At 36.7% G+C, this 24,399-nt stretch overlaps 4 protein-coding genes across 6 annotated transcripts; 3 read left to right on the top strand and 1 right to left on the bottom strand.

Annotated features, from left to right (window-relative positions):
- Window positions 1–1,438: 1,438 nt before the first annotated feature.
- trim108 (tripartite motif containing 108) lies at window positions 1,439–6,651 on the bottom strand. 2 transcript variants are annotated; one of them, XM_057340159.1, is made up of 6 exons: window positions 6,035–6,650; window positions 5,028–5,123; window positions 4,372–4,605; window positions 4,111–4,184; window positions 3,602–3,717; window positions 1,439–3,463 (listed from the first exon to the last, which is right to left on the bottom strand). In XM_057340159.1, exons 1-6 carry the CDS (start codon window positions 6,485–6,487, stop codon window positions 2,931–2,933), a joined length of 1,506 nt encoding a protein of 501 aa, XP_057196142.1. In that variant the 5' UTR covers window positions 6,488–6,650; the 3' UTR covers window positions 1,439–2,930. The 2 variants fall into 2 exon arrangements, with proteins under 2 accessions (XP_057196142.1, XP_057196143.1); XM_057340160.1 differs by lacking the exon at window positions 5,028–5,123 and having other exon boundaries at window positions 6,035–6,651.
- Window positions 6,652–6,785: 134 nt separating this feature from the next.
- Window positions 6,786–9,769, top strand: LOC130558269 (nuclear factor 7, ovary). Its single transcript, XM_057340597.1, has 6 exons — window positions 6,786–7,390; window positions 7,471–7,566; window positions 7,664–7,897; window positions 7,973–8,055; window positions 8,305–8,420; window positions 8,669–9,769. Exons 1-6 carry the CDS (start codon window positions 6,974–6,976, stop codon window positions 9,130–9,132), a joined length of 1,410 nt encoding a protein of 469 aa, XP_057196580.1. The 5' UTR covers window positions 6,786–6,973; the 3' UTR covers window positions 9,133–9,769.
- A 1,440-nt stretch (window positions 9,770–11,209) lies between these two features.
- On the top strand, window positions 11,210–14,949 carry cldc1 (C-type lectin domain containing 1). Its single transcript, XM_057340000.1, has 6 exons — window positions 11,210–11,604; window positions 11,737–11,838; window positions 12,169–12,324; window positions 12,469–12,620; window positions 14,205–14,326; window positions 14,476–14,949. The coding sequence occupies exons 1-6, from the start codon at window positions 11,505–11,507 to the stop codon at window positions 14,639–14,641; spliced, it is 798 nt and encodes a 265-aa protein (XP_057195983.1). The 5' UTR covers window positions 11,210–11,504; the 3' UTR covers window positions 14,642–14,949.
- A 416-nt stretch (window positions 14,950–15,365) lies between these two features.
- On the top strand, window positions 15,366–22,773 carry cops7a (COP9 constitutive photomorphogenic homolog subunit 7A). 2 transcript variants are annotated; one of them, XM_057340913.1, is made up of 8 exons: window positions 15,366–15,452; window positions 16,330–16,452; window positions 17,712–17,787; window positions 18,633–18,721; window positions 18,940–19,142; window positions 19,236–19,341; window positions 21,490–21,659; window positions 22,432–22,773. In XM_057340913.1, exons 2-8 carry the CDS (start codon window positions 16,330–16,332, stop codon window positions 22,469–22,471), a joined length of 807 nt encoding a protein of 268 aa, XP_057196896.1. In that variant the 5' UTR covers window positions 15,366–15,452; the 3' UTR covers window positions 22,472–22,773. The 2 variants fall into 2 exon arrangements, with proteins under 2 accessions (XP_057196896.1, XP_057196897.1); XM_057340914.1 differs by having other exon boundaries at window positions 21,490–21,664.
- Window positions 22,774–24,399: the final 1,626 nt, after the last annotated feature.

Here is a 24,399-nt window from a genome sequence, read left to right as displayed (position 1 = left end):
CACAGTTTACAAGTTGTACAAGCACAGTGACTTCAAGCCAAGAACAACCTACCTGTACCAAAACTGACTGACAAGTAAAATGACCTTCCAAAGCAGTGTTGGATGAGTTACTCTGAAAAAGTAATAAATTACTAGTTACTAATTACACATTCGATAATGTAATTAGATTACTGTACAAGTTACTCTCTTCAAAAAGTATTTAATTACTAATTACTTTCTATATCCTACATCAACCTTGATTAGTTAAGTGATTCAAGGATAGACATGAAACGGCTCTTTTAATTCATTCAAATAAATAATATAAAACTACATAAAGTATTATTATTAATTACAAATGTGAGAATTATACATTAAAGCATGGATTTTAAAATTAGACTTTGAATTTTGATGTAAATTCCTCTTCTGCACACACACATATTACACAGAGTATTTAGTTTAATTACATCAGAAGTAACTGTAATTAAATTACAGAAAAAATAAGAGTAATCCCTTACTTTACTTTTTCAAGGGAAAAGTAATTAAATTACAGTAACTAATTACTTAGTAACTAGTTACACCCAACACTGTTCCAAAGTTAGCTATAGGATGTTTGATAAATCAGTTTTATGTTGAGTTGTGTTGTGCCAGAGAGTGCTGATCATTCAAAAAGGGTGCAGATTACATGTGGTTGATCACACTGTGACAGCATAATGTAGTATCAAAACTAAAAATTAGATTCAGAATAGTTTAAATAATTGTAAATGGCTGATTCCAATATGCTTAGCTTTAAAATAGCTTTTACTTACTGAATTTAGGCCTTATTAAGAGGAACAGACTTAATGCATAACCTAATTAAAGGAAGTGGAAGAACCAGAATTAGTCATTAATCTATTTTTAATAATGTAAACTTGAAAATAACAGTGGGGAAACTGTTTACTGTGCAAGGGTCAGAAAACTCGTATAACATTTCCTCCCTTTAACTGAGCCTACATGCACTGCTGTAGTCTATGATCAGTGTTGTGAATGAAGTTGGTGATGATAGGAAGTTAGAAACCAATGGAAGAGCTGTTTGACAGGACAGTGCAAATACTTTGTTCTGGTCATAAAAAAGCTAAATACACAAAATGGTGCTATATAGCACTACAATTGGATATTGGCTCGTAATCATATAGGGGAACCACGTTAAGTGCTATATGTAAGGGATAATGTAGAGGCAGCCGGTTGTTATTGCAGAAATAAGTCCAGACAGTGTGATCAGTGTGATAAGGTAAGAAACGATGTTCAAATGTCACGAACAGGCAATTTGGTTTAATCATTTGTAAATATAATGTAATATACAGTATACAGTGTATATATATACATATATATATATATATATATATATTAAATCGTATTGTAGGGGATTTACAGTAAAAGACCTGTAGACCAGTTATGATGAAAGAAGACTCAGAGTCAGGAATATAATTAATAGAATAAAATTTACTGAGGAAAAATTGTTTGTAGTTTTGCCAGCAGAAGTCAGCTTCAGCACTCTCAAGGAGTTCCACAGGCCGACCTGCCTTACATCCAAAATGCAGTATTTAAGCTAACAGTCAACTAACTACGTCATTACTTGAGTAAATCAAGCTCACATGATTGGTTATCAATAGATAAACAAGACACAAAGCTCTCAAACAATTTCTGGAGTCATAAGACAGGACACATAGTCCTATAGATTATCAAAGATGACAGGCATGTACTATAATATGAATTAAAACATGACGTGTCTGTCTCGTGATTTTCCACTCTTTCTCACTTTCCTGAAACAATACAATCACACATACACAAATTCCTCAAGGGTAGAGTGTGTGTTAACAGAAGATGTTTTTCGTAGATGATGATAAGAAGTCCCTTTTCACAGTAACACTGATCTAGCAGGAAGAGAGAGCCTAAGCATTCATTAGAAACTTAAACCATGAATTATTCTCTACTTTCTGTATCAGAAAAGGTTGGTGTTAATCATGCTTATATCATCAATTTAAAATAATATAATGCTGAATGATAATTGATTCATATTTGTCAAAACCACATAAAAATATTTATATTTGAAGTAAGGTGAAGCCACGGCACCGGTCCCTTCAGTATGCTTAAAGGCACAATATGTAATAATTTTGCATTTAAATACCCCAAAACTATTAGGACTGTGTAATATATCTTTTGTTTACGTGTATACTTACATTATCCCAAATGTTTTCAACAATGTTTGAATCCAGATAAAACCGCAGTGTGAAAAAAGCAGTAGTTGTTGTACCATGCAGAGAGCACACCACTATGTTAAAACGTAGGCCTTAAAGGTGTCTGCATTCCACTCGAAATGCAATCGTGAATGGATCCTTTTATCCAAAGCACCTCACAAGAGTGAGAAAACAACGAAGCGATACATCATCTCAGATATATGTCTATATGTACAATGCACTCTTAAAAATAAAGGTGCTTCACGATGCCATAGAAGAACCTTTTTGTCTAAATGGTTACATAAAGAGCCCTTAACATCCCAAGATTATAAAAAGGTAGGAAAGAGGTGGTTCTTTAAAGAACTGAATGGCTTTGACTGAATGGTTCTTTATGAAACCAAAAATGGTTCTTTGATGGCATCGCTGTGAAGAACCTTCTAAGCGCCTTTATTTTTAAGAGTGTGCATAAGGATTAAATGTGTAATTGCAATTAATATTGAACAATAGGTCAGCAGTAGATTACAAACACAAGAAACACCCATGACCCTCAAATAGCAGCATGCAAATATGAATCTACTGTAGTCATCTCTTGCTAAAAAAGTGATATGACTCTCTAAAGTCATTTTGGTGATTTCATGAATGGTGTAGGATGTACATCAATAACATAACATGTTCACGCACATTATTAACATACACATTCTGTTTTGTACAATCCAGATATATCACTGGACCAGCACTTTAGAGCTTGGTAGTGTTAGCACCATATGTGCATACAGTGAGAGAGTCACTGTTCGCTCCCTTTAGGTACAGTCCTGGCACCAGACGAACACAGCAGGGCTGCTTTGAGCTGTAGTTTCTCTGGGCCAATCTAGACATGTTGTCAGCGTTGTAGAAAGAAATCTGCTTTCTCTCACAGTCAAGATACAAGCCTATTTTTCTTGGTTTGTCCCGAGTACTTAATGGAGTATCCCGTCCATCACAAGACAGGACATATCCTTCGTTATGTTTAAGGTGGAGTTGGATCTCACTCTCAGCTGACTTTGTTTTCCGATTGACTTCACCCATCATAATTCCCACTGTCCAGTCTGGTTTCTCCCCAACATCTATCTCCCAGTAGTGCTGACCGGATTCGAAGTTTTCCACTGAAACAGTACCAGGGTTGAAGTCTTTATACAAAGCAGACACTCTGTCAGCTTGACGGATTCTGGCGCCCCCTGGTGAAACTTTTAAGTAAGAATCTCCAGGATTTTTCAAAGTTAAACTCTCAGGAACTAAAGCAAAGACACATGCATGAATTTCATTAGATGACAAAATTAATTATGCAACAATAAGTCATTTTAGTTACTGTATTTTTTGCAAGCACAAGTATTTGTGGAAATCAATGTTAGTCCATCATCCATATCTGTCACCTGGTTTGATGGATCCGAGCATCTCTTTCCACACAAAAAACTGCAGGTGAGTTTCACACGGGCCAAAGAAGAAAGAGTCTGGGACCACAGTAAGATCTTTCAGCTTAGATGTATATCTGTAACAAACAGTCATGCCAGAAAACTAACTCAAAATCACACAAATGTTGGCACTTTTACATGACTGTGCTCTGAAAGGGATACTTCACCCAAAAATGAAAATTTTGTCATGAATTATTGCCCCTCCAAGTTGTTCCAAAACTGTATACATTTCTTTGTTCTGTTATATTTGGCATGTTAGCTACTGACAGACAGCAATAGGCAAAATTTAAATGGTAGTCAATGGTGCCCTAGAACTGGTTGCTTTCCTAAATTCCTCAAAATATATTTTTTGGTGCTCAACAGAACAAAAAAATAAACAATAATTTTCCCTATACTATGGTATGGTTTCAAATTTTCAGAATTTTTATTTTTGGGTGGAGCATCCCTTTAATAGCAGCACTGTTTATTACTTGATAACTGCTGGTGCCACACTGCCTTTATTCTTCAAGCCCTCAGTCATTGGAAATCCTTTTTCATTCCACCACTGAATAAAAAAAATACAAACAGACAAATCAGTTGTTATGTGTTTACATTCACACTACAGTAAAAGGTACTGTAAGTGTTAGATCATTAAAAGTTGAAGTGTAAGTCTTTCTTTCCATTATTCATTTTAATAGCCAACCTTCATTCATATATATATATATTTAAAATATTCTATATATTAATGTTACCTGTAAAAATTGATCGGTTTGTTCAATCTTCAGCGCAGACTGCAGGAGAACCTCCTTCTCTTTGCTCTCCATAAATCTTGTGTGTATCACAGACCCGTTCTTCTGCATGACTTCAGTCATTTTGTTCTCCTCTTCTTCCAACTGTTTCTTCACCTCATCCTCTTTTTGGCGCAGGAACTGGTGCATTTCTTCAAACTGAGCAGAGATTCGAGCTAATAGGGTTTTGGATTTTTCCTGAGATTTTAAAAAAAGAGAAGATTTTTCTGGCTTTCATTTTACATATGTTTTGTTTTACTTAAACTCTTGAAAGTAAAGGTGCTGTACACAATACAATAGAAGAACCACTTTGGGCTGTTTGATTCCATAAAAGTTTCAGAAAGATTTTGAAACTTCTATCTTTCTGTTTTGCTGAAGTGGAAAGGGGATATAAAACTATAAAAAATATATATTTTAAGAAACTTTGCCTTGACTGAATGGTTCTTATGGCATTGCTGTGAAAAACCTGTTGTACCACCTGTGCTTTTAAGAGTGTATCTTTAGAATGGATGTGGATCCTCAGGCAAAGCATAAGCTGAAATTAACTCTCCAAAACAAACTCTCTTTATAATTTCTTCTTTTTACATAATTCATCAAAAAATTTAAAGATGTTTAGATGCCTCAGTTTTGGTGATCTCCGTTGTCTGTTGCTGGATCATGTAATCCATCTCTCTGTTTTCTTTAGCAAGAAAACCCAAAGCAGTCTTTACCTCCCCCTATAAACAGACACATGCTCAGGCTGTATAGACATAACAAATCACACGGAGACATTTTTAAGCTTCCAGCTAAAACTACAAGCCAGAAACCATTTTGCAAGATGTAAACAACACTGGTCAAGAAGCACTTATTGTTTCGGTATTTTAACACCACACAAACATTAGAACAAAATACAACCAACAGAACATTTAGAACTGAATTAAAAATGTTAAAGAAACACCTGTAAGACTTAATAATATGAACAGGAAATGGTTCTAGACAAGTGTTTTTTACAGTCTTGCAGTCTTGCAATGCAAAATGTGCTTTCATATAAGCAGGTGTAGGGTTGGGAATCGTTTCAATTTTATCGATTCCAATTCTGATTCTGCTTAACGATTTCGAGTTAACAGTTTCGATTCCACAGTTGAAGTAAAACATTTAGATATCAACCTGTATGGTCATTTAGCCTGCTTATTGACTTGTTTGCAATATATATATATATATATTTTATGAGCACCGTTTTCTGTATATTTACACATAGAAACACACCTTTTCTGATTTATTACAATTTGTATTATGGTTGAACTACATCATGGTTAAACTGCAGTTACTATAATGCAACTATGGTTAATTTGTGATTCCTGTGCTTTAATGCAAATTCTATAGCTAAACTATGCTTACTATAGTAAAAAATATCGATAATTTTCATAAGGGCTTTTATTGAGATATCAGCAGATCATGCAACGCATGTACTTTTCTGAAAATATGCACACAGGAATTGATAAGAGGAATTCAAATTTTAATCTCAAGTATCCGATTTCTATTCCTTTCGATTCCGATACGATTCCTAGCCTTTCGATTCCGATTCCAAATTGGAATTGATTTTCGATTCCCAACCCTAACAGGTGTAACTTCTAAATATTTGTTTTACCTTTTTGATCTCAGCAGCCTCTTTACAAGGTTTAAACATGTGTCCTTTATGTTTGTCTCCATCTCTGCAGATGACACACACCAGCTTCTGATCCGTGTCACAGAACAGTTTGAGTTTCTCATCGTGCTCAGAACATACCAGCTCTGCTTCAGGAAGCTTTAAGGGTTCTGTGCCATCTTTAGATTCAGGGTTTTCTGTATTATCTGCTTTACGCCTAGCAAAAAGGTGCTCTCTCGCTGTCGAGGTGATGTTCCTCAGTAGACGGCTGGGTTTCAGGTCGTCTTTGCTGTAAGGCTTTCTGCATTCTGGACAAGCACTAGGTCCCAAGCTGGCTTGCATGTGGCCTGTAATGCATTTTCGGCAAAAGGAGTGCTCACAAGCCAGAGTCACTGGATCTGTAAAATCGCTCAAACACACTGAACATTTTATCTGCAAAGACAGAGGTGAATCCATTTGACCTATTTGCTGCTTGTCAAAACCTTTCTAAGGTAGAATAGAAATAAAAAACAGAAAACCTTTTCTTTAAAAAAAAATATGTTTTTATGTCATCTGTTTGTTGTTCAGGTAAGATTTGTTTCAAAACACTTTCGCTTTTGGATCCTTCAGGAATTTGACTTGTAAAATCAAGTTATTGCTCCTCCCACAGTTGTCTCCGAAACGAACCGGACTGGAATATTACCCTTCCTCCTATTGAGTGAAAACTGAAACTGAACTGAAAACAGTTCTATTGTACATTCAAACTGTGTTTTCATTGTATATTCACTAACAGTCTGTGTTAAAAGGACAAGTATGTGGCATAGCCTGTTAAACAAATAGGAGGATCCACGTGAATAAGATGAAGTTTCATTGTTAATGAAAGGACACTCCAATCACACACATCCGCATGTAAACTCGCATCTACTTTTCAGAACATCAGAGGATTTTTAAAAGAATATCCTAATGGCTTCGAATCTGTCTTCACACCTTACATGTCCAGTGTGTCTGTGCCTCTTCAACGATCCAACAGTATTGCCATGCGAGCATACATTCTGCCGCCTGTGTATTCTGAGTTATTTGGAATCAGGTGCTACCAGATGCCCGGAATGCAGACAAACCTTTAGCAAACAGGACCTGAAAGGAAACAGAGCTCTGAGAAACCTTGTGGAAGATGTACAGCAAGAGCAAAAGACGAATGAAGTGAAAAAACAGCAACAGAATGCAAGGAATGCGCATGCGATGCTGTGCTCTGAGCACGAGGAACCGCTCAAACTGTTCTGTGAGGATGATCAGAAATTGGTTTGCCTCATTTGCAGAGAGGGAGAAAAACACAGTGGACACAGTTTCAAGCCTGTTAAAGAGGCTATGGAGCCCTATGAGGTAATGACGGGTGTGAAAAAAATATGATGGAATAGAGTTGTGGGATTTCAAACTGAAATTTTGTTTCTTGATTGTTTTAGAATGTGGCGATACAAGCATTGAGCTTCATTCATGATGAAAACAAACAAGTGGGTGAAATGATCTTTCGTCAGATGAATGAAATCACAAAATCCAAGGTAAGTTTTTCTGGTATTCTTATTATCAGCTTTGTTACTCCTCGTAGAGTATGTGTTGACACAATGTATTCACATTTTATTCATTGTGAATCTATAGGAAAGAGGCAACAATCTCGAGGAAAGAATACATGCGCAGTTTAAGAAAATGCATGACTTCTTGAGGGAAAAGGAGGAAATAATGACAAAGCAGCTACAGAGAGCATCAGACAGTGCTGAGGCCATAATGAAGCAAAACGCATCACTTCTGGGAGGGTTGCAAATAAATGGAAACCAAGTGATGTCCTGTTTGGAGTCAGGACTAAAGGTTACCCAACCTGAGAGGTTTTTACAGGTAACTGTAACATGTTTGAATACTAATTTAACTCATTTGTTTTGGATTTCATGAAACTGTTTTTATTGTCTTCAGTGGTGGAGTGAAGAAGGTTCCTGTGTTGTTAAAGAAATCACTGCCACTGACAACAAAGACATCACACCTTTCTTGCAGGCCCAGTAAGATGTGTTTCTCTGTTTCTGTTGGTGCTTATGAATGAAAATCACCTTGCCTTAACCACTCCTAAATTGTTGGGTTTTCAATCAAGTAGGCGTATGGAGTGAATGTTTGTAACCCAATAATATTCCTGAGTCATCCCCACTGAGTCTAACTCATGAGTAATCTCATACACACAGTTATACATACAGTATAACATCATATGTCTTATACAAAAGGGGTGAAACTGACCAAATTAATGTTTTTCAAAGATTTAGGTCAAGACTTTATGGTAATCGAGTGATTTCTGACCACTTCACTATCGGCCCTTATGAAAGTTACCTGCCAATGATTGTTTGCAGAGACATGCTAGATTCTGTTAAACAAGGTGAGTCGAGCCATTATAAACCTCAATGTTTTCTGAAACAAGCTTTTAAATATTCGGTTTATATCCGATTTTTTTTATTCCACCAGATTATTCCCATATAAACATATCAGGGTTTTTTCATATGTTGCAACCCTTCCCCAGCTGTGAATGTGATGCACAATTTGTCATAACATAGAAGTGTGTTTTTTATAACACATAATAAATACAAATGTTTACATTTTTGCTTCCTGCTATCTGTTTTTCCTTAGACCTGAATACATCTATAATAGATGAAGACATGAAACTGTCTATCAGAAAAGACAGCCACCCACAGCTCGACGGGCAGGAGTACTTTGCCAGAATTCTGCCATTTTACAGTGGTAATAGAAACAGTAATGTGGAAGACAAGCAAACTTGGTTGTACTGGGAAGTTGCCATAGGAGCTGAACCAGGATGGGAAAACGGGCTTACAGTTAAATATTATCCAAAGCAGAAGAATGCCTCTTTCTTGAAGACATTTTCACTAGTAACACATAAAAGCTTTGAGAAATTAGCTCTTTTAGTAAAACATAACAAACTATATGCTGTAAGAGGTGATGAAGAAACCTTACTTGTCAACCAGGTTGTTCCTAGAAGAGTTGGAGTTTATATAGACTGTGAGAAACGTCAGGTTGTGTATTGCAATGCAGACAATATGTCACTCATTCACACAATGTGGTGTGGAGATAAATAGATGGATATATCAATAAAACCATACAAACGCTGGGTTGCTTTAAACACATGGCCAGGTGAAAAAGGGACAAACCCATACGCTTGGATGTTTTAGCCTAAAATGCTGGGTTGTTTTACCCAAGGTTGGATCAAATATAAACAGTTGCGTTTGTCCTTTCTGACCCATATGGGTTAAAAAATATAATGTTAATACTAATATAGCATTAGTTTTGCAGTATAATTGGTGCCTAGTGTATTATTAGTAGACTATTTATAAAACAAAAATGTATGAATAAAGCGCATAACATAAATTAAATTAAAATCTGTTTTGGGTTTAAGGGTAGAAGTAACGTATTGAGTTTTGTGAATGTAGAGTTTTGTTCTGTTTGTCAAATTTGGTGAGTATATAATTAAATACATTTTTATGTTAATTTCTTTGCTGAAGGTCACACTCCTTGGTCTCTATTAACTGGCATATTTTATCATAAGTTGAATGTAAACTGGCACAATTAATGTTTAGACTGTGTGACAGAACATCTTTCACACACATCAAAATCTTGGATGTGGAAATCTTGGAAATCTTGTGTGCCTCGATGGATGCTTCTTCTGTGTTATGTTCCAGATAAGACCGATCACTGTTAAAACTACTTCTGATGAGTAGGCCCTAGCATGTGCCATAGTAATGACAGAATTTGGTATCTGTTTTGTAAACATATTACATAATATTCATACCATGTAAATAATTGTTACACCTTTTATAGAAAATTACAAATAGAAAATGTATGTTTATTAATTTACCGGCAACCAAAGAACGTTCAGTCCAAATCTCTGGTATGTCTAAAGAGACGCAGCAGTTCTCCAGACAGCAGGAAGAGGAAGTGAAACAGTTGGAGATAAAGAGAAGACTGCTGCTGAGGTCATGCAGAATAGCCTTTCTATCATAAACCAACAGCTGCAAGAGGAGAGAGGCAGAGACAAATCGCATCTTTTTTACAAGTTAGTTCAGTGCAGTGTTTAAATATGTGAAACAGCAGGAGGAACAGTTTAATGAACATCTATTCTGAGCCAGCGATTGACCAATAGTCTGTGTTGCAATTCTGTGCCAGTGCTGTGTCATGCTTGTTCTTTTTTGTGCATAGTTTAATGTCATATCAGTCTGAAATGCTCAAATAACCTCTAAATCACGTAAAGCAAAAAATTGCAAATCCAGTAAGATGCTATGCTCTTGTTCCCCAATATGGACATTAAAACAAATTGTGAAAACAAACAACTAACACAGAATAAAAATAATAATTGACACAATCAATTTTAAAGAACATCTATTTATCATAGTCTGTTTTTTTCTAGTTTCTCTTTTGTTTGGGGTTTTTTAAGATAAGGGCATGTACTGTACACAGTCTGTACACAATTCCATTATGCATGTCTAATTGAAGTAACAGATATAAGTGGTACAGAGTTCAATTGACACTTGATATTGACAACACGTGGTAAAGGATTAATTTACTATTCCTTTTTAAAGGTTAACATGATTCCTTATTTTTTATTCTAACTGTGCATTTGTACATAGCAAGTTTCATTTTTCCCTGCTGACACTTATTAACTTAAACTGAACCAGGAAAAGTAAAATGAATAAATATAAATACTTAATATTTGATAAAAATACAATAAGACATTATAATGAGATGTAGTTAACCATGTTAACAAATAAATCGTATCGTGTTGCCAAAATTGTATGTGATTATTTGCTTTTTGCTTTGTGATGTTTTTCTTTTTTAGTTAAAGTTCCTCTTTATTTAGTTTACTTTTACATTTAGCAAACTTCTCATGAAACAAATTACATAAAAGGTTAGCTTAGATATGTGTGTGCTGTCTGATTTCACCAAATGTTCATTGAGAAACATATTACAGGAATATGACAAAGACATTAGATTTGTTTTTTTTCATTTTGGCAAATATCTCCGTATTGCGTAACCAGCTCTCCTCTCTTTCTTCTCTCTCTGACAGTGTTTACCCTTCTCCCGCCTTCATATTTTGGCGCTGCTCTCTCTCTCACTCTCTCTCTTTCTCTCTCTCTCGTATTTGTAAAGCTGCACGTTTGCCGGTGTGGAGAGGGGGGCTGGAAGTGGAATGAAGTGGAGGGGGGAATGCTCTGGTGTGAGTGGTTAAAAGGAGCAGTTGCTACAAGTCTCAGCAACAAAGCCAGCAAAACTTTCAGAGAAAACTTCAGACAGGAGGAGCTTAAAGCTTCCACACTATTCTTCTCATTACATAGATTATTGTTTTATGTTTTAAATTTGAATAAAAACATTCCTGTTTCTGGCCGTCTGATCAAGTAGCTCTGTCTTTATAGTAGAACCAGGCGGGTGACAGATCTACTGGACTTCTCATAGTAAGATGGAAGACATTGAAAACTATACCGCTCTGCAAGAGTTTACAGAGGATGTCTCTCATAGTGGGAACAAACCTATACTCAACACATTACAGGGAAAACAAGGTAACGTACATGTGCATTTATGTCTGTGATGTGTGTGAACTGGGGGTGGAGAGTTGGTTAGAATTTGTCACATGTGTGCATGCAGTCAGAGTAATAAACAAATGATCTAACATTGATCTTGTGTTCCATCAGGTGTTTATAAAGGGATAAACTGTTTGAGAGGGCAGACTTCTCTTGTCCTGTTTGTCGGACTATTGGCCTCAGTTTGCGCAAACATAGCACTCGGTGTCCTCTGTAAGTAAACACACTTTCATAGCACGTTCATAGTGTCCTTCAGTGTGTGCTTCTGAATATGTGCTATAGTCAAAATACATGAAATGTATGTAAATCTAGGCCTACTTGAGTGATAGGTTGTTATATTGATGGATATTAAATTGTATTATTAGCATGACAAAATTTATACATTTGTGTAGCCGAAGCATACAGCTGAGCTGCATACAAATAAAATGATGCAAACCAAAGATGCATAAACATGCAATACATTTTACATGTTGAATAATAAAAATCACTGAAAAAAGCAGTTTTCATTGTTTGTAAATTCACTCTCTTTCTCTCCTTTTCTAGTAGTAAACAGTGCCAGATCATCTCCCACAGCAGAGTCAGCCAGGAGTGAAGAATCTAAAGCTGCCTCTCTTTCTCTCAAACTCACTGCTATGCAAGAACGCTTCTCCCGTCTTTGCTCTGAATACACAACTCTTGGACAGACATGTTCTAAACCAGGTGAAACATTCTTCAAAATGTGATTCACTCATTTATTTTTGGTGTTTTAATAACCTCAATAAAAAAAACTTACCTTGGGGTTTTTACTTTTATTACTCTTTCCATCATTTGCACATATTTTCTTTAATAAACTCTCCTCTTTAGTGATCCAGTGTAGGCCATGTCCAGAGGCTTGGCTGCATTTAGAAGGGAGGTGTTATTTCTTTAGTGAGGATAAACTTGACTGGAAGCACAGCAAAGAGGGCTGTGCATCCATGGGCGGCCATCTAACTATACTGCACAGCCATGAACAACACGTAAGTGTGTTTGCGAATCGATCTGAGTTAAAGTCCGAGTAAAGAGAATTCTGAGAATTGTTTCTAAACACATTATACATGTAAGAAATGTATTGCTAAAACACATTACAAAGACTCAGAAGTATGTAGTACTGAATTGTGGAGTTAAACCGTTAAACAGTTTTTCACCAATTCTCTATTCAGGATTTTTTGGGCGGGGCTAAAACGGGGGATCGATGACGCAATGGAGCGTCCGAGCATGCATGGCCCCTCCCCAATCACTAGAGCGCCTAGCATCAGGTGTCTGCTCAATCACGAGCTCAGGGTTGTAAGCTCTCACGCACACGCTTTCAGGTTCTCACTCTGCCCAGCTAAACAAATCTCACGCCAAACAACAAGCAAATGGTAACGCAGACGCGAATGGATGGAGGAGAATAACGCGAACGAAACGAGGATCGCGACGTGCTTTAGTGAATGCTGTTTAATTAACAAATTTCGAGACGACCGCGAGCAGATATCCACCCGGCTGGTTCACTATCAGACAAGGCTGTTTTAGGCCATGCCCATGTTCACACTTGACTTCTTTTAAAAGATGCTAGCATCGGTTTTAAATTATAATCCTATGGATTAAACCGTGTTTTCAAAAAAGTCCACAGCGCTTTTTAAAACGCCAGTCTTTTTCTGCAGCTCAGAGCGTCTTTTGAGGTTGAACAAAGTTCAAACGCCCTGTCAAGCACCTTTTTCAGAGCTAACCAATGACAGAGACCTGTCGTTTCCATAACAACATGCGCGGAACGTGGTTGGTTGAGAACTCTTGGTTCGGGCTAATACCGGACTCGGAGCCCTCTCCTCTCCTCTGACAACACGCCAAATACGCATACCTTTTAACCTGCTCGTGAATTATCTATTTATGAATATCGCGCGCATTGACTCGTGCATGTTTGAATTCAAATCCTCCCATAAAACGTATAACTTGGAGGGTATGCATTGACATCACTTTCCCACGTGAACACGCCGGGACACGCTCCCGTGAGTGGTAAAACTAAGGCAAAATGGCTGCATTCAGAGGAACAAAAACCGGAACTAAAACACGCAATTACTTGCTGAAACTACAAGCAGCTGGATCCTTACGACTACCTTATGACTTACAAAGGAATCGGGTGTTCTTGGAGACTCAAATGTTGCGTGGAATTGCGTTTCCTGATATTGTAACCATTGGTTTTGCCCAGTTTTACACCACTCGTACAGGCGCGTTCCGGCGTGTTCACGTGGGAAAGTGACGACACGTGCATACCCTCGATTCACATAATTCACATATAGCCTGTTGGGCTTCAGCGCCAACAGCGGACACGCCCCCAGCGTTTGAGAGAAGAGTCCTGCTTATTTTTCCACCTTTTTTGATAACTTATTTTATTTACTTAGATGTTTTTGTTCTCCATTCAAATTTGGCTGGGTGGTTAATAACACACTTTTCTGTTGTGTGACAAACTCAGAACACATACTTTAATGTCACTTTACTCGGACTTTAATAGTTCTAAATGGTCTATCCACTGTACAGTAAGTAAACAAACGTTTTTGTCGCTGTTTGTTTGTGTTTTAATGTAGCACAACCTGGAAAGTGTTGCACGCAACCGTGGTGGACTTGACTATCACTTCTGGATTGGTTTATCAGACTCTGAGACTGAAGGGGTGTGGAAATGGGTGGACGACACAGTTGTTAATAAGACGTACGTGCACTTAAGTTTTTATTACCATGACAGGAAATCTTCGTTCTATTGTTTTTAAAACTGTGCTTAACTAATGACATTTACATATTCCACCCTGTTACAAGTCTCTTTGCATTTTAAAATACTATGTTTTTCCTGTTCACTTGTAGATTCTGGAGTGATTGGCACGAAGAGCCGAATAATCACCAGTCGGGTGGGATTCATGGAGAAGACTGCGCAGTGCTGGACTCGCGCTCCAAAACTTGGTTCGATGTGCCCTGTGATTTCAATTACAAACGTATCTGTGAGATGGATCCAATCACCATCGACGTGTAAAAGTGCGCAAAATGTATTTAAAAAAAATAAAAATACATTTGGTAACACTTTATTTTACGGTGCCACGTGCCCTTGTTACACATGTTACATGTATTTACTATAGTATTTACAATAAACTATGCATAATTACATGTAACTGACCCCGAACCTAACCAAAACCCTATTACATGTAGTTAATGTTTATTACTCAGTACTTAAATGTATAATTACACGGTAACACCGGCACTAAAATAAAGTGTAACCAGACATTTTTTATAAAATCTTTGTAAAAATGTAAATTGCCCATTTTTTAATAAACAGTATTAAAACTTCAAGTGGTGTTGTTTGAATTAAGTGCGTGAATGTTTAACTATTTTGGAAGGTTTTAGGAGAAATTCAAACATTGCACAATAATGTTTTCCCCACCCTTTGCCACAACCGATTTCCCACAAATCGTCTGACGTAAGCAGACAAAGTGTCCAGTCACGGTTTTAAATCTATTTGTGGAAATCAAACTTTTAAGCACATGCATAAATAAACATATTTAAACATATTTGTTATGTGCAACACTTGATGAGAACACACTGTACAGTTTTAAGTTTTATCACTATACGATTTTTATTGACTGCGTATATTTATGTGACATCTCATGACCACGAGGTGGCGATGTGTGTCCACTCGAGCTTTCCTTTTTCTCGTTGCCCCATAGCCACGCCCTCCCGTCATCCCCTCGACCAATCAGAGAGGACGCTGTTGTTTCGTAAGACGTTTGCTAACGGAAGTAGCAACGATACCGTAGTTGAGACAAACAACCTCAGTCTTTATAAATAAGGTAATATCCCTTTATCTACATGCTTTTAATATGCGAAATGTGGTTTCACGTTATTATTATAAAATCGCGTTAGCTTGGGAAAGTATGTAACACAGTATAGTTATATACGAACTTAGTTTTAAAGCGATAAGGCCTAGTTGCTAATGTTGATGTGCTTCGTGCCGGTGCATTGAACACGAGTCTACAGCTGATTAAATTGTTGTTTCAAACATCAGAAAATGCATTTAGATTGCATTCAAACAAGTTAATGTATGGCTAAACTGGAGTTGCAGGTCCATGTGCTGGTATGTTTCTGCAGTAAAGAGTACATGCATGTTGTTTCAAAACCTGTCAAGGAACAGCACATTTCAAACATGTGTTTACTATAATAATCCAATATCCCACCATATGTAAAGCAGTGCGTAAATTGTAGAAATGCTGCAGTGTTACATACACCATAACGTTACATCGTTTGTAGTGTCTTCTCAGAGTAATAATATTCTTATGCACGTTGGCATCAGTTTTTTAATCAGTATGAAAGTGTATGGTGCGTGTTGTCCTGCTAATGTAGTTACTTTTTTACCTTGACCCACCACCTGTCATACTGACGTTAAATCCTTGAATCACAGCGTCGTTATAGGTATATTGCTCTGGAAGAACAGCGTTTTAACAAGCCAACGAAACCAGTTTATTGTACATGAATTATTGGATGTTGTGCTTTGCTTAGGGCAGATTTAATGAGAGGCTGGAGAGGTAAAGTCTGAGCGTCTCACCATAAATGTTGAAAACTTTTCAGTTCTATATAGCTCTCTTCACAAGCTGGTTTTCTCCTTCTTGCATGGTTTCAAACCCTGTGGAACAGGTTGTTTAAAGTCTTGCTTCTCTTTCGTGCTGTCAGATGGAGGTGGATCAGTTGCTGTCTCTCTCTGGTTCTGCTCTGGCTCAGGCTATAAGCTCTCTTCTGGAAACCCCAGGCCTCTACGTGTTCTCAGACATACTAGAACTGCCCAATGTCCGTGAGGTGAGGATGAATGTGTGTTGGAGGCTGTGTTTACACTAGCAGTGCACGTTTTTTGAAAGATGAAATCAGATTATTTTCTTTCAGATGTTATTATCGCAATGTTGTTTTGAAATCTGATTCGCATTTTCTTTCTGAAGATCTCATTCAGTCTGAATAGTCAGATTGTAATTATTTGGTCTTTTAAATACCCAAGTAAAGTTTCTCTTAAAGGTTTTAAAGCATAGTTTCCATAGTCAGGTAAGTAAATTGTCTCATCCTTAACGATCCATATACTTCATAAATGGGCACATGAAAATTGAAATATAGTTACTGTTTTACGTTCTATAAAAAGCCATCCCTTCTCCATTTGATGGGTATTATTGCTTCTGGTTTGAACAGTTTAATTCACAGAAATCCTACAAAGCATGTTGTCTTTTTCAAAAACGTGCATCCTGTTTTGTCACATCCATAACGCATTAATTTTGTAACTCTTTTAAAATAGAAAATATTAATATTTTAAAATAGAAATATTTTTCTGATGTCTGGACTAATAAAAAAAACGGATGATTGAATATATTGGTAATAAATACATTCTCACAGAATTAATATTTCAAGTTTTGACTGAAAATGTCACATAACGCTGGAATTTCCCACTAATAGAATAATAGGAAACTCATCTAACCTATGGAATAACACAAATGTAACTATGAGAATTATGTTGTAACTAAGAAATGAAAAAAAACCTTAACATTTATTTGAATCAAGATGCTTTTTAAACAGCATTGAAAGAATTCCCATCTATTCTGTGTTCTTATTGGCTGCTTTTGTCTGATTATTCGAAGTAATCCATTTCACATCCATTTTTATTATATTTTTTTGTTTGTTTTGTAGAACTAATGTTTACGCAATTATATTTTCTATAAAACAAATTTCAGACATTTAAGCTGCTTCTGATTAAAAGTTTTGTGATGTCAAGAAAAACATTTTACTGAAGTGACAATGTGCATTAAAAATGAATCAGAATTTCTTCTACTACATACACATTACATTACAGCATTTTCTTAGAAGTCTGTAATACATGTCTTCAGATGTCTACATGAAAGCTCTGTTCACACTTGACACTCAGCACAGAGATCCCGCAGATGAAATTCAGCACTTACTCGTCTTCATCCAAATTCCCAGTCATCCCAAAGGAACCAAACTAAAGTGCTATACCATTCAGTAATATGTTGGCACTGTTATACACATCTGTCTCTCTTTCTCTCGCTCTCTCTTTTCAGCTAGAGACGGGTCCCCATGCTCCAGTCTACCAGCTTCTCAATCTTTTTGCGTATGGAACCTACACCGACTACAAAGGTAACCATGACAACAAATGATCTGACCAGATATTATCCCCCTGAGGCAGTGCCTTCATTCTCTACTCTGACTCAGAATTAGGTTTTAAACCGAATGAACTGCCCTAACCACACTAAATAAGTTAGCTCTTGTGAGGTGGAGGCAGGTGTCTTTGGTCCATTATTTTCTTTTTTTGCACATTTTGCAATGGCTATATGATCGTGTTTTTCTGTCTTGGCTATGTCGCTTTAATTTTTTTATTCCGTCACAAAGGGGCGGTTTCCCGGACTGGGATTATTTTAAACCAGGACTAGGCCTTAGTTTAATCAGAAAATTTAAGTAGTTTTAACAAACATGCCTTACGAAAAACATTACTTGTGTGCATTTTGAAACAGCACAAAAGCACTGATGTATTTTGAGATATGTCAGTGAGAGCTGTTTTCAGTTTGGACAGCTCTTACACTTATTTTAGTCTAGGATTAGTCTAATCCCTGTCCGGGAAACCACCCCTTTTGGACTGTATTCAGCACTATTAAATCAGACACTAAGACGCATCTTAATAACAGGTATAAATAAGGTCTACTCTTAAAGGGATAATTCACCCTAAAATAAAACACTCTTGTGTTGTTCAAAACCTGTATATGATTCTTGTGTGAAACAAAAGAATATATTTTGAGAAATGTCTCTATGGTTTTGTGTCCATACAAGTCAATGGGGGTCTAATGTTGTTTTATTACAAGCGTTCCTCAAAATATTTTCTTTTGTGTTCTGTAGAAGAAAGGCATACAGCTTTGGACATGAGGGTGTGTAAATGATCAAATTTTGGGGGGGCTGAACTATTCCTTAACTGTACGTTTTCCCTTTAGAAAGAGCCGGCTCGCTTCCTGAGCTTACACCTGCCCAAAGAAACAAACTTCGTCACCTGTCAATCATCAGTCTCGCCTCCAACCTAAAGGTATTGAGTCATCCATTATCAAGCCAGTGTGCATTAACACTGTTTTTACATCTAAATTGCTTTTGGCAGTATTGCTATTATTGCAATATTAGACACTTATTCTTTTTCAATCCAATATTCTTTTACTAAGTATGTATAATATTACTAGGACGAAATAAATTACATTTTGAACATCCCCAAAGCATATAACTCATCCAAAAATGTCTCGCTCTCAATAGTGTCTGCCATACTCGCTACTGCTCCAGCAGTTAGAATTGAAGAATGTGCGTGAGCTGGAAGACCTGCTGATCGAGGCTGTTTACAGTGACATTATACACGGCAAACTGGACCAGAGGAACCAGCAGGTAGAGGTGGATTGCAGCATAGGTCGAGACCTGGGCCCCAACGAATTACCCAACATTGTCAACACACTGCAGGAGTGGTAAGTGAGCATGTCAGCGTGCTGAGTGATGAATCCATTTTACAGATGGATCGTGTTGCCGATGTAATAAAAGCTGTTGAATATGTCTCTCAGGTGTTCAGGCTGTGAAGCAGTTCTGTGTGGTATTGAGGAGCAGGTGTCAAGGGCAAATCAGTACAGAGAGAGCCAGCTCAAGGTCAAAGTACAAGTGGAGACAGAGGTATGTGTGAATCATCACAATCAGACCCTTGGTACTAGGGTTGCACGGTGTATCGGTGCTACGGGAGCATAAAGCTTCAAAATACCCGCGATGCCGCTGTGTTTTTTAAACGGTAGTATCGTAGTGCCGTAACTAATGTTGCAAATGTTCATTTGAACCCTTACATCTGTCTTTTTGGCCATGTTTCTCTCCTAAATGAATCCGTATTTTGAACGACTCGGACGAGGTAATGATTCAGTGAGTCATTCATCAAGACACTTGCTTCGCTCTTGAATGAATCAGCTGTTTTGAACTAGTTGGTTGAATGATTCACTGACATTAAAAAATGTTTTCGACACATTTAAAGTAGGCATAACATTTTCCTTTATAAGCATTGCTATAAATGCAATTTGTTGCCCATTGGTTGAATTAATTCCATGAAAAAAATCTTCTTTAGTAGTTACTACAGTAAACGTTACTAAAATTCCTTGAAACTAGTGTTTTTAAATCTTAACACAGACAGTAAATATTAAAGTATTTGTTAAAACTTATAGCCCCGGTTTCACAGACAAGGCTTAAGACTAGTCCCAGACTAAAATTAATTTTGAGCTATCCTAACTGAAAATAACTTGCCCAGACATATCTTAAAATATGTCAGTGCCATTGTTTTGTCTCAAGTTGCACATCAGTAATGGTTTCTTATAAGGCATTTTAATAAAAGTGACTTAAATAGCCTAAATTAACTAAGGCATAGTCCTGGCTTAGGCTAAGCCTTGTCTATGAAACCAGGCCATACAATTTCTATAGTTAATACTACAAATATTGTAGTGTGCCGTATAATACAGTTCACTAAATACAACATGTTTCATTTAGATCTGTGTATAAGGAAGTTTGGTCTATTTTTGTAGATTTTAATTATGAACATGACACAGCATCGCAATACTACTTGGTATCGTGATATTTCAGCTGGTATAGTATCATAAGTGACAACCCTTGGTACATGTGAAGCCAGTTTGTATTGTTATACCAAACAATTTGAAGAGAAAATGTTTATGCTGTCTTAGGCCCGATTCACATTTCGTGTCTTTTGCGCATGCATATTTGTTATTTTAAATGTAGATGCGCGGCAGGCGCACGCAAATAGGGGGCGACGCGGTCGCACATTTTTCTAGGCGCGTCGGCGCCGCATCGAAATGGAAATAGTTCAACTTTTCGTAGTGCCGCGCGCGCACCCGTGTAAGCCTATGTTTGGAATAGCATACTATCATACTCATACTCATTGCTGTATTATATTGTGTGTATTCTGTGCACAGTATGCTCATTTTCTCTGTGCATAGAATTACCTGCCTACTGTATCCTACAATGCAATACGCTTGACTTGACCTTCCGTTTTCAGTGTGATGCTGAACAGTAAGTCAGTAATGTCAGCCAAGATTTCGAGCTTGTGTTAACATTTATTTATTATTCTGTTAGATTCAGCAATGAAGCAAACTATTTTTTGAGGGGTTTATTGTGAAAAATCTTCCACTGTTTCTGCTACTTTTTTAAAGCAGTAGGCAGTGTACAGTATAGGTCAATACAGAGTACTGTATTGAGAATAACTGTGATATTAATAGCTGGTTATTGATATCATGTTAATACACATCAAAATACTGTAAATAATTCAGCGTCAGTTTTTCGTTGACACTTCAACATAGTAGATAGTGGTTTTATACCTGTTTAACATTTACCACAGTGTTTACTACACTTGTATTTTGATTGTGATTCAAAATAAACCCAAATTAAAGAGATTTGGCTGAAAGCAGTGTTTTATTTCTTCATTTAATCTGAATAGATATCACCTTAATATAGTTATTGTGAATTCTTTTGGCTATGATATTGTGTAGTGATATTCTTACCTAATTGTTATTCTTGCATCTTTTTACCTAATTATCTTAGGTAATTAGGTAAAGTTTGTTATTACAGTTTTTTCTTGCCGCATTTGCCTTGCTCAATTGGGGCCATAAGACATTAAGGCATAATTTTCTGTAAAGCTGCTTTGAAACGTGTATTCTTTTCCATATATCCTTACCGTCTTTCCTGTATCTTTTCTTAAAATGATTGTACTTCCTTGAAAACCACAGGATTTATTTGTAGGAAAATGTATATAAACCTTTGTTTCTTTATTAGGTATCAAACCTACAGAAAACCCTAAAGGCAAGCTCAGCTTCCCCATCATCTGGCCCCGCCCCTGCTGGGGCAGCATCCAATCAGGATGCAGATCAGCCCGCTGAGCCAAGAGACCCTGCTTCCTCTCAGGAGCCACGGCAACCAGGAAAAAAGAGTTCGAAGGTCAAAGGGTAAGGTAACTGGTGTTTAGGGTTTAGGGCTTTCTGACAAAATGCTTTGAATAATGTCTTTCAAATGATTAAGTTCATTCACTTCCTCTAACCGGTTTTTATTTCCTTCAGCTTTGTAAAGTATATAAATAACTCTTAACATATTAGTGCAGCAGGTGCAAATTAAAGACGTCACATGCAAAGTACATCTATTCATTATTAAATCCCTCATCTAAGAATCACTTCATACACAATCACATCGCTGAGAATCTAATGGTGTTTTAAGTGTAAGGGTGTAGAATATGATTTATGATTGTTGGTGCATAGTTGTGTATTTTATGTGCTGTTTCCTTGCTTTAGTTTAGTGTGATTTGTAGGAAATAACCCAAAGGCTTATAGTCCTAATTAAGCCCTGATGAGGTTAAAATTGTCTGTGTCCTGGTTTGGATGTCTCATGTCAGGATGTGTTCTAAAGAGAGAGAGAGAGAGAGAGAGAGATGGTTTGATCACCACTGCTTTCTCTTTGTCGCTGAACAGTGTCAGTTAAGAAGAGGTGTAATTTATTCAGGACGGATCTGACACAGATTAATTCAAGTCCAAGGCTTTAAAAGCATCTCAGTGGAGACTCACCATTAACATTTATAAATGTTAACATTTGTGCCACTCTGTGTCTGAGTGTGTTAAACTGCTACTTATTGCCTGGTAATTGTTTTATTACATTGCATTAGACAATCATTTAATTAGTTTAGGTGCCAAATGCTTAACAGAAAAAAAACGTTTTTCTGTGTTCCAGGTTGCGTGGAAGTGGAAAGATTTGGTCAAAATCTAATTGATCTCAAGAACTCGGATCAGTCTTCAATAACCTGCTCACAGACAGACAGTAATTTTTCTTGAAAGCTTGCTGGATAGATAAACAAACAAACTGATGGTCAATTTTTAGACACAAGCCATCAACTTCTAAAACAAATAGACTCTTACACAATTCTGTGTGTGTGTGCGAGTATGTGTGTGTTTATGTATGCTGTAAATGTCATTAATTTGACTCATGCTCATTTTGCTTTTGTGTGTTTGTTTTGTTCATTATTAAATCTGGATGTAAATGGATGACACCTATGAATAAATGATATCCATCTGTCACGCCGTGTCGTTTCTGGCTTTCATGTTTCCCTTGCTCTAATGCTTAGTGCTGGCTGATAAATGTTTGGTCTCAATGGGGGCTTGTCTGTCAAGAGGTCGTGACATTAATTAGCCACAGTTTAATGCAGAAGCCCTGAAATAACATCAGATCGGGTTCTCTCTCCTAACTGCACACACTCATTTCCTTCCGCAAATGTGTTTTGTAAAATGCCCTTTATCCAGCCATAAAGACTGACTAAGCTACACTTCTCTCTCTCTATGTCCTACATAATGGTAGCAATTAACTTGTGGCACCCACTCAGAAATGAAGAAAACCGTAAAAAGCTGAGAGTGATCATCTACTTTTACATCAACTCCTGCTACATCACTATTTTTGTGTCTACCAAGATCCATCCAACTTAAAAATTATGATCCTTTCACACACTCACCTTCTTTTTTTCCTCGCTCTCTCTATAAATAGTAGTGTTAATTCAGTCTGTGAGAGTGAGGTTCACTGTTTCTCAGTCTCACATCTCTGAGCAGATGGAAGCTGTGAACTCTTGCAGCTTACATACTGCATGTGTGTATGTGTGTCTGGAGAATGTGTTAAGTCTGCATATGTGTGTCCCAGTGTTTACAACGATAACTTTAAGATCAAACAGAAGAAAAGCTTAAGTTCAGCAGTTAACAAACTAAATGGCAATCTAATTAAATATAACAAATATTTACATAAATATATATTATTTATATTTAAATAGAATTTGATTACGTATAAATATATTACACATAGTTCTACATGTATGTTTGTGTATTTATGCATACATGCTACACACATTTTTTTGAATCGATTAATCATGATTAATCGGTTTGACAGCCCTAGCACCACCTTCACATTTCAGATCATTCTTACATCTCTGGACACACTGTGACCCTGGATCACAAAACCGGTCTTAAGTAGAATGGGAACATTTTTAGTAAAAGCCAAAAAATACGTTGTATCGATTTTTCTTTTATGCCAAAAATCATTGGGATATTAAGTAAAGATCATGTTCCATGAAGATATTTTGTAAACTACCCTAAATATATAAAACCGTTATTTTTGTGAGTGGTTGGCCAGCTACAGTGCCTCTGATTAACAACTTCAGGAAATTTTCTCAATATTTTGATTTTTTTGCACCCTCAGATTCAAGAGTTTAACACTGTTGTCTCCGCCAGATATTGTCCAATTTATTAATTAATTTATTGATATTGTCTCAATCTCAAAAATGGACCCATAATACCGGTTTTGTTGTCCAGGGTCACAAATAATATACGGAAAAGCAAGGGATGGACAAAGATTTGCTGAAACCAGCGCCGTAAGAGTGTTCTTCTGGCCTGTCTGTGTAAGCTTTTCTGTTTTTTGGTAAAATAAAAATCAGTTATTGAGCAAGAACATAAACAATCAGTCTTCTTATCTTACAACAATTTACAACCGAAAGCTTATAATTATTATTTATAATTTGTGCTGTCAGGTGCAGTTTAATGGGACATGTCAATTTGAGGTCATTGGATTTCAACCCACATAAAGATAACTTGTAATTTTATGTTTCAAAAAGAGATAAATAAGCCTATATTGTGCAGCTTTAAAAAGTCATATTTTGACATT

The sequence above is a fragment of the Triplophysa rosa genome, linkage group LG8 (genome assembly GCF_024868665.1).
Source record: "Triplophysa rosa linkage group LG8, Trosa_1v2, whole genome shotgun sequence".
In the NCBI taxonomy this organism is placed as follows: Eukaryota; Metazoa; Chordata; class Actinopteri; order Cypriniformes; family Nemacheilidae; genus Triplophysa; species Triplophysa rosa.
This window is presented reverse-complemented; position numbering and strand designations above follow the sequence as displayed.

Bases quoted from the DNA above. Each gene is read 5' to 3' on its own strand.
- trim108 (XM_057340159.1), bottom strand. From the start codon at position 6,487: ATGGATTCACCTCTGTCTTTGCAGATAAAATGTTCAGTGTGTTTGAGC. The intron at 4,606-5,027 runs GCATCTAAACAT...TTAAAATCTCAG, and splicing joins CGGAGATCACCAAAACTGAG to GAAAAATCCAAAACCCTATT. The intron at 3,464-3,601 runs GTGACAGATATG...TCTTTGCTTTAG, and splicing joins GCTCGGATCCATCAAACCAG to TTCCTGAGAGTTTAACTTTG.
- LOC130558269 (XM_057340597.1), top strand. From the start codon at position 6,974: ATGGCTTCGAATCTGTCTTCACACCTTACATGTCCAGTGTGTCTGTGC. The intron at 7,391-7,470 runs GTAATGACGGGT...TGATTGTTTTAG, and splicing joins AGGCTATGGAGCCCTATGAG to AATGTGGCGATACAAGCATT. The intron at 7,898-7,972 runs GTAACTGTAACA...TATTGTCTTCAG, and splicing joins AACCTGAGAGGTTTTTACAG to TGGTGGAGTGAAGAAGGTTC.
- cldc1 (XM_057340000.1), top strand. From the start codon at position 11,505: ATGGAAGACATTGAAAACTATACCGCTCTGCAAGAGTTTACAGAGGAT. The intron at 11,605-11,736 runs GTAACGTACATG...GTGTTCCATCAG, and splicing joins CACATTACAGGGAAAACAAG to GTGTTTATAAAGGGATAAAC. The intron at 14,327-14,475 runs GTACGTGCACTT...GTTCACTTGTAG, and splicing joins GACACAGTTGTTAATAAGAC to ATTCTGGAGTGATTGGCACG.
- cops7a (XM_057340913.1), top strand. From the start codon at position 16,330: ATGGAGGTGGATCAGTTGCTGTCTCTCTCTGGTTCTGCTCTGGCTCAG. The intron at 17,788-18,632 runs GTAACCATGACA...TTTTCCCTTTAG, and splicing joins AACCTACACCGACTACAAAG to AAAGAGCCGGCTCGCTTCCT. The intron at 19,342-21,489 runs GTATGTGTGAAT...TTTCTTTATTAG, and splicing joins AAGTACAAGTGGAGACAGAG to GTATCAAACCTACAGAAAAC.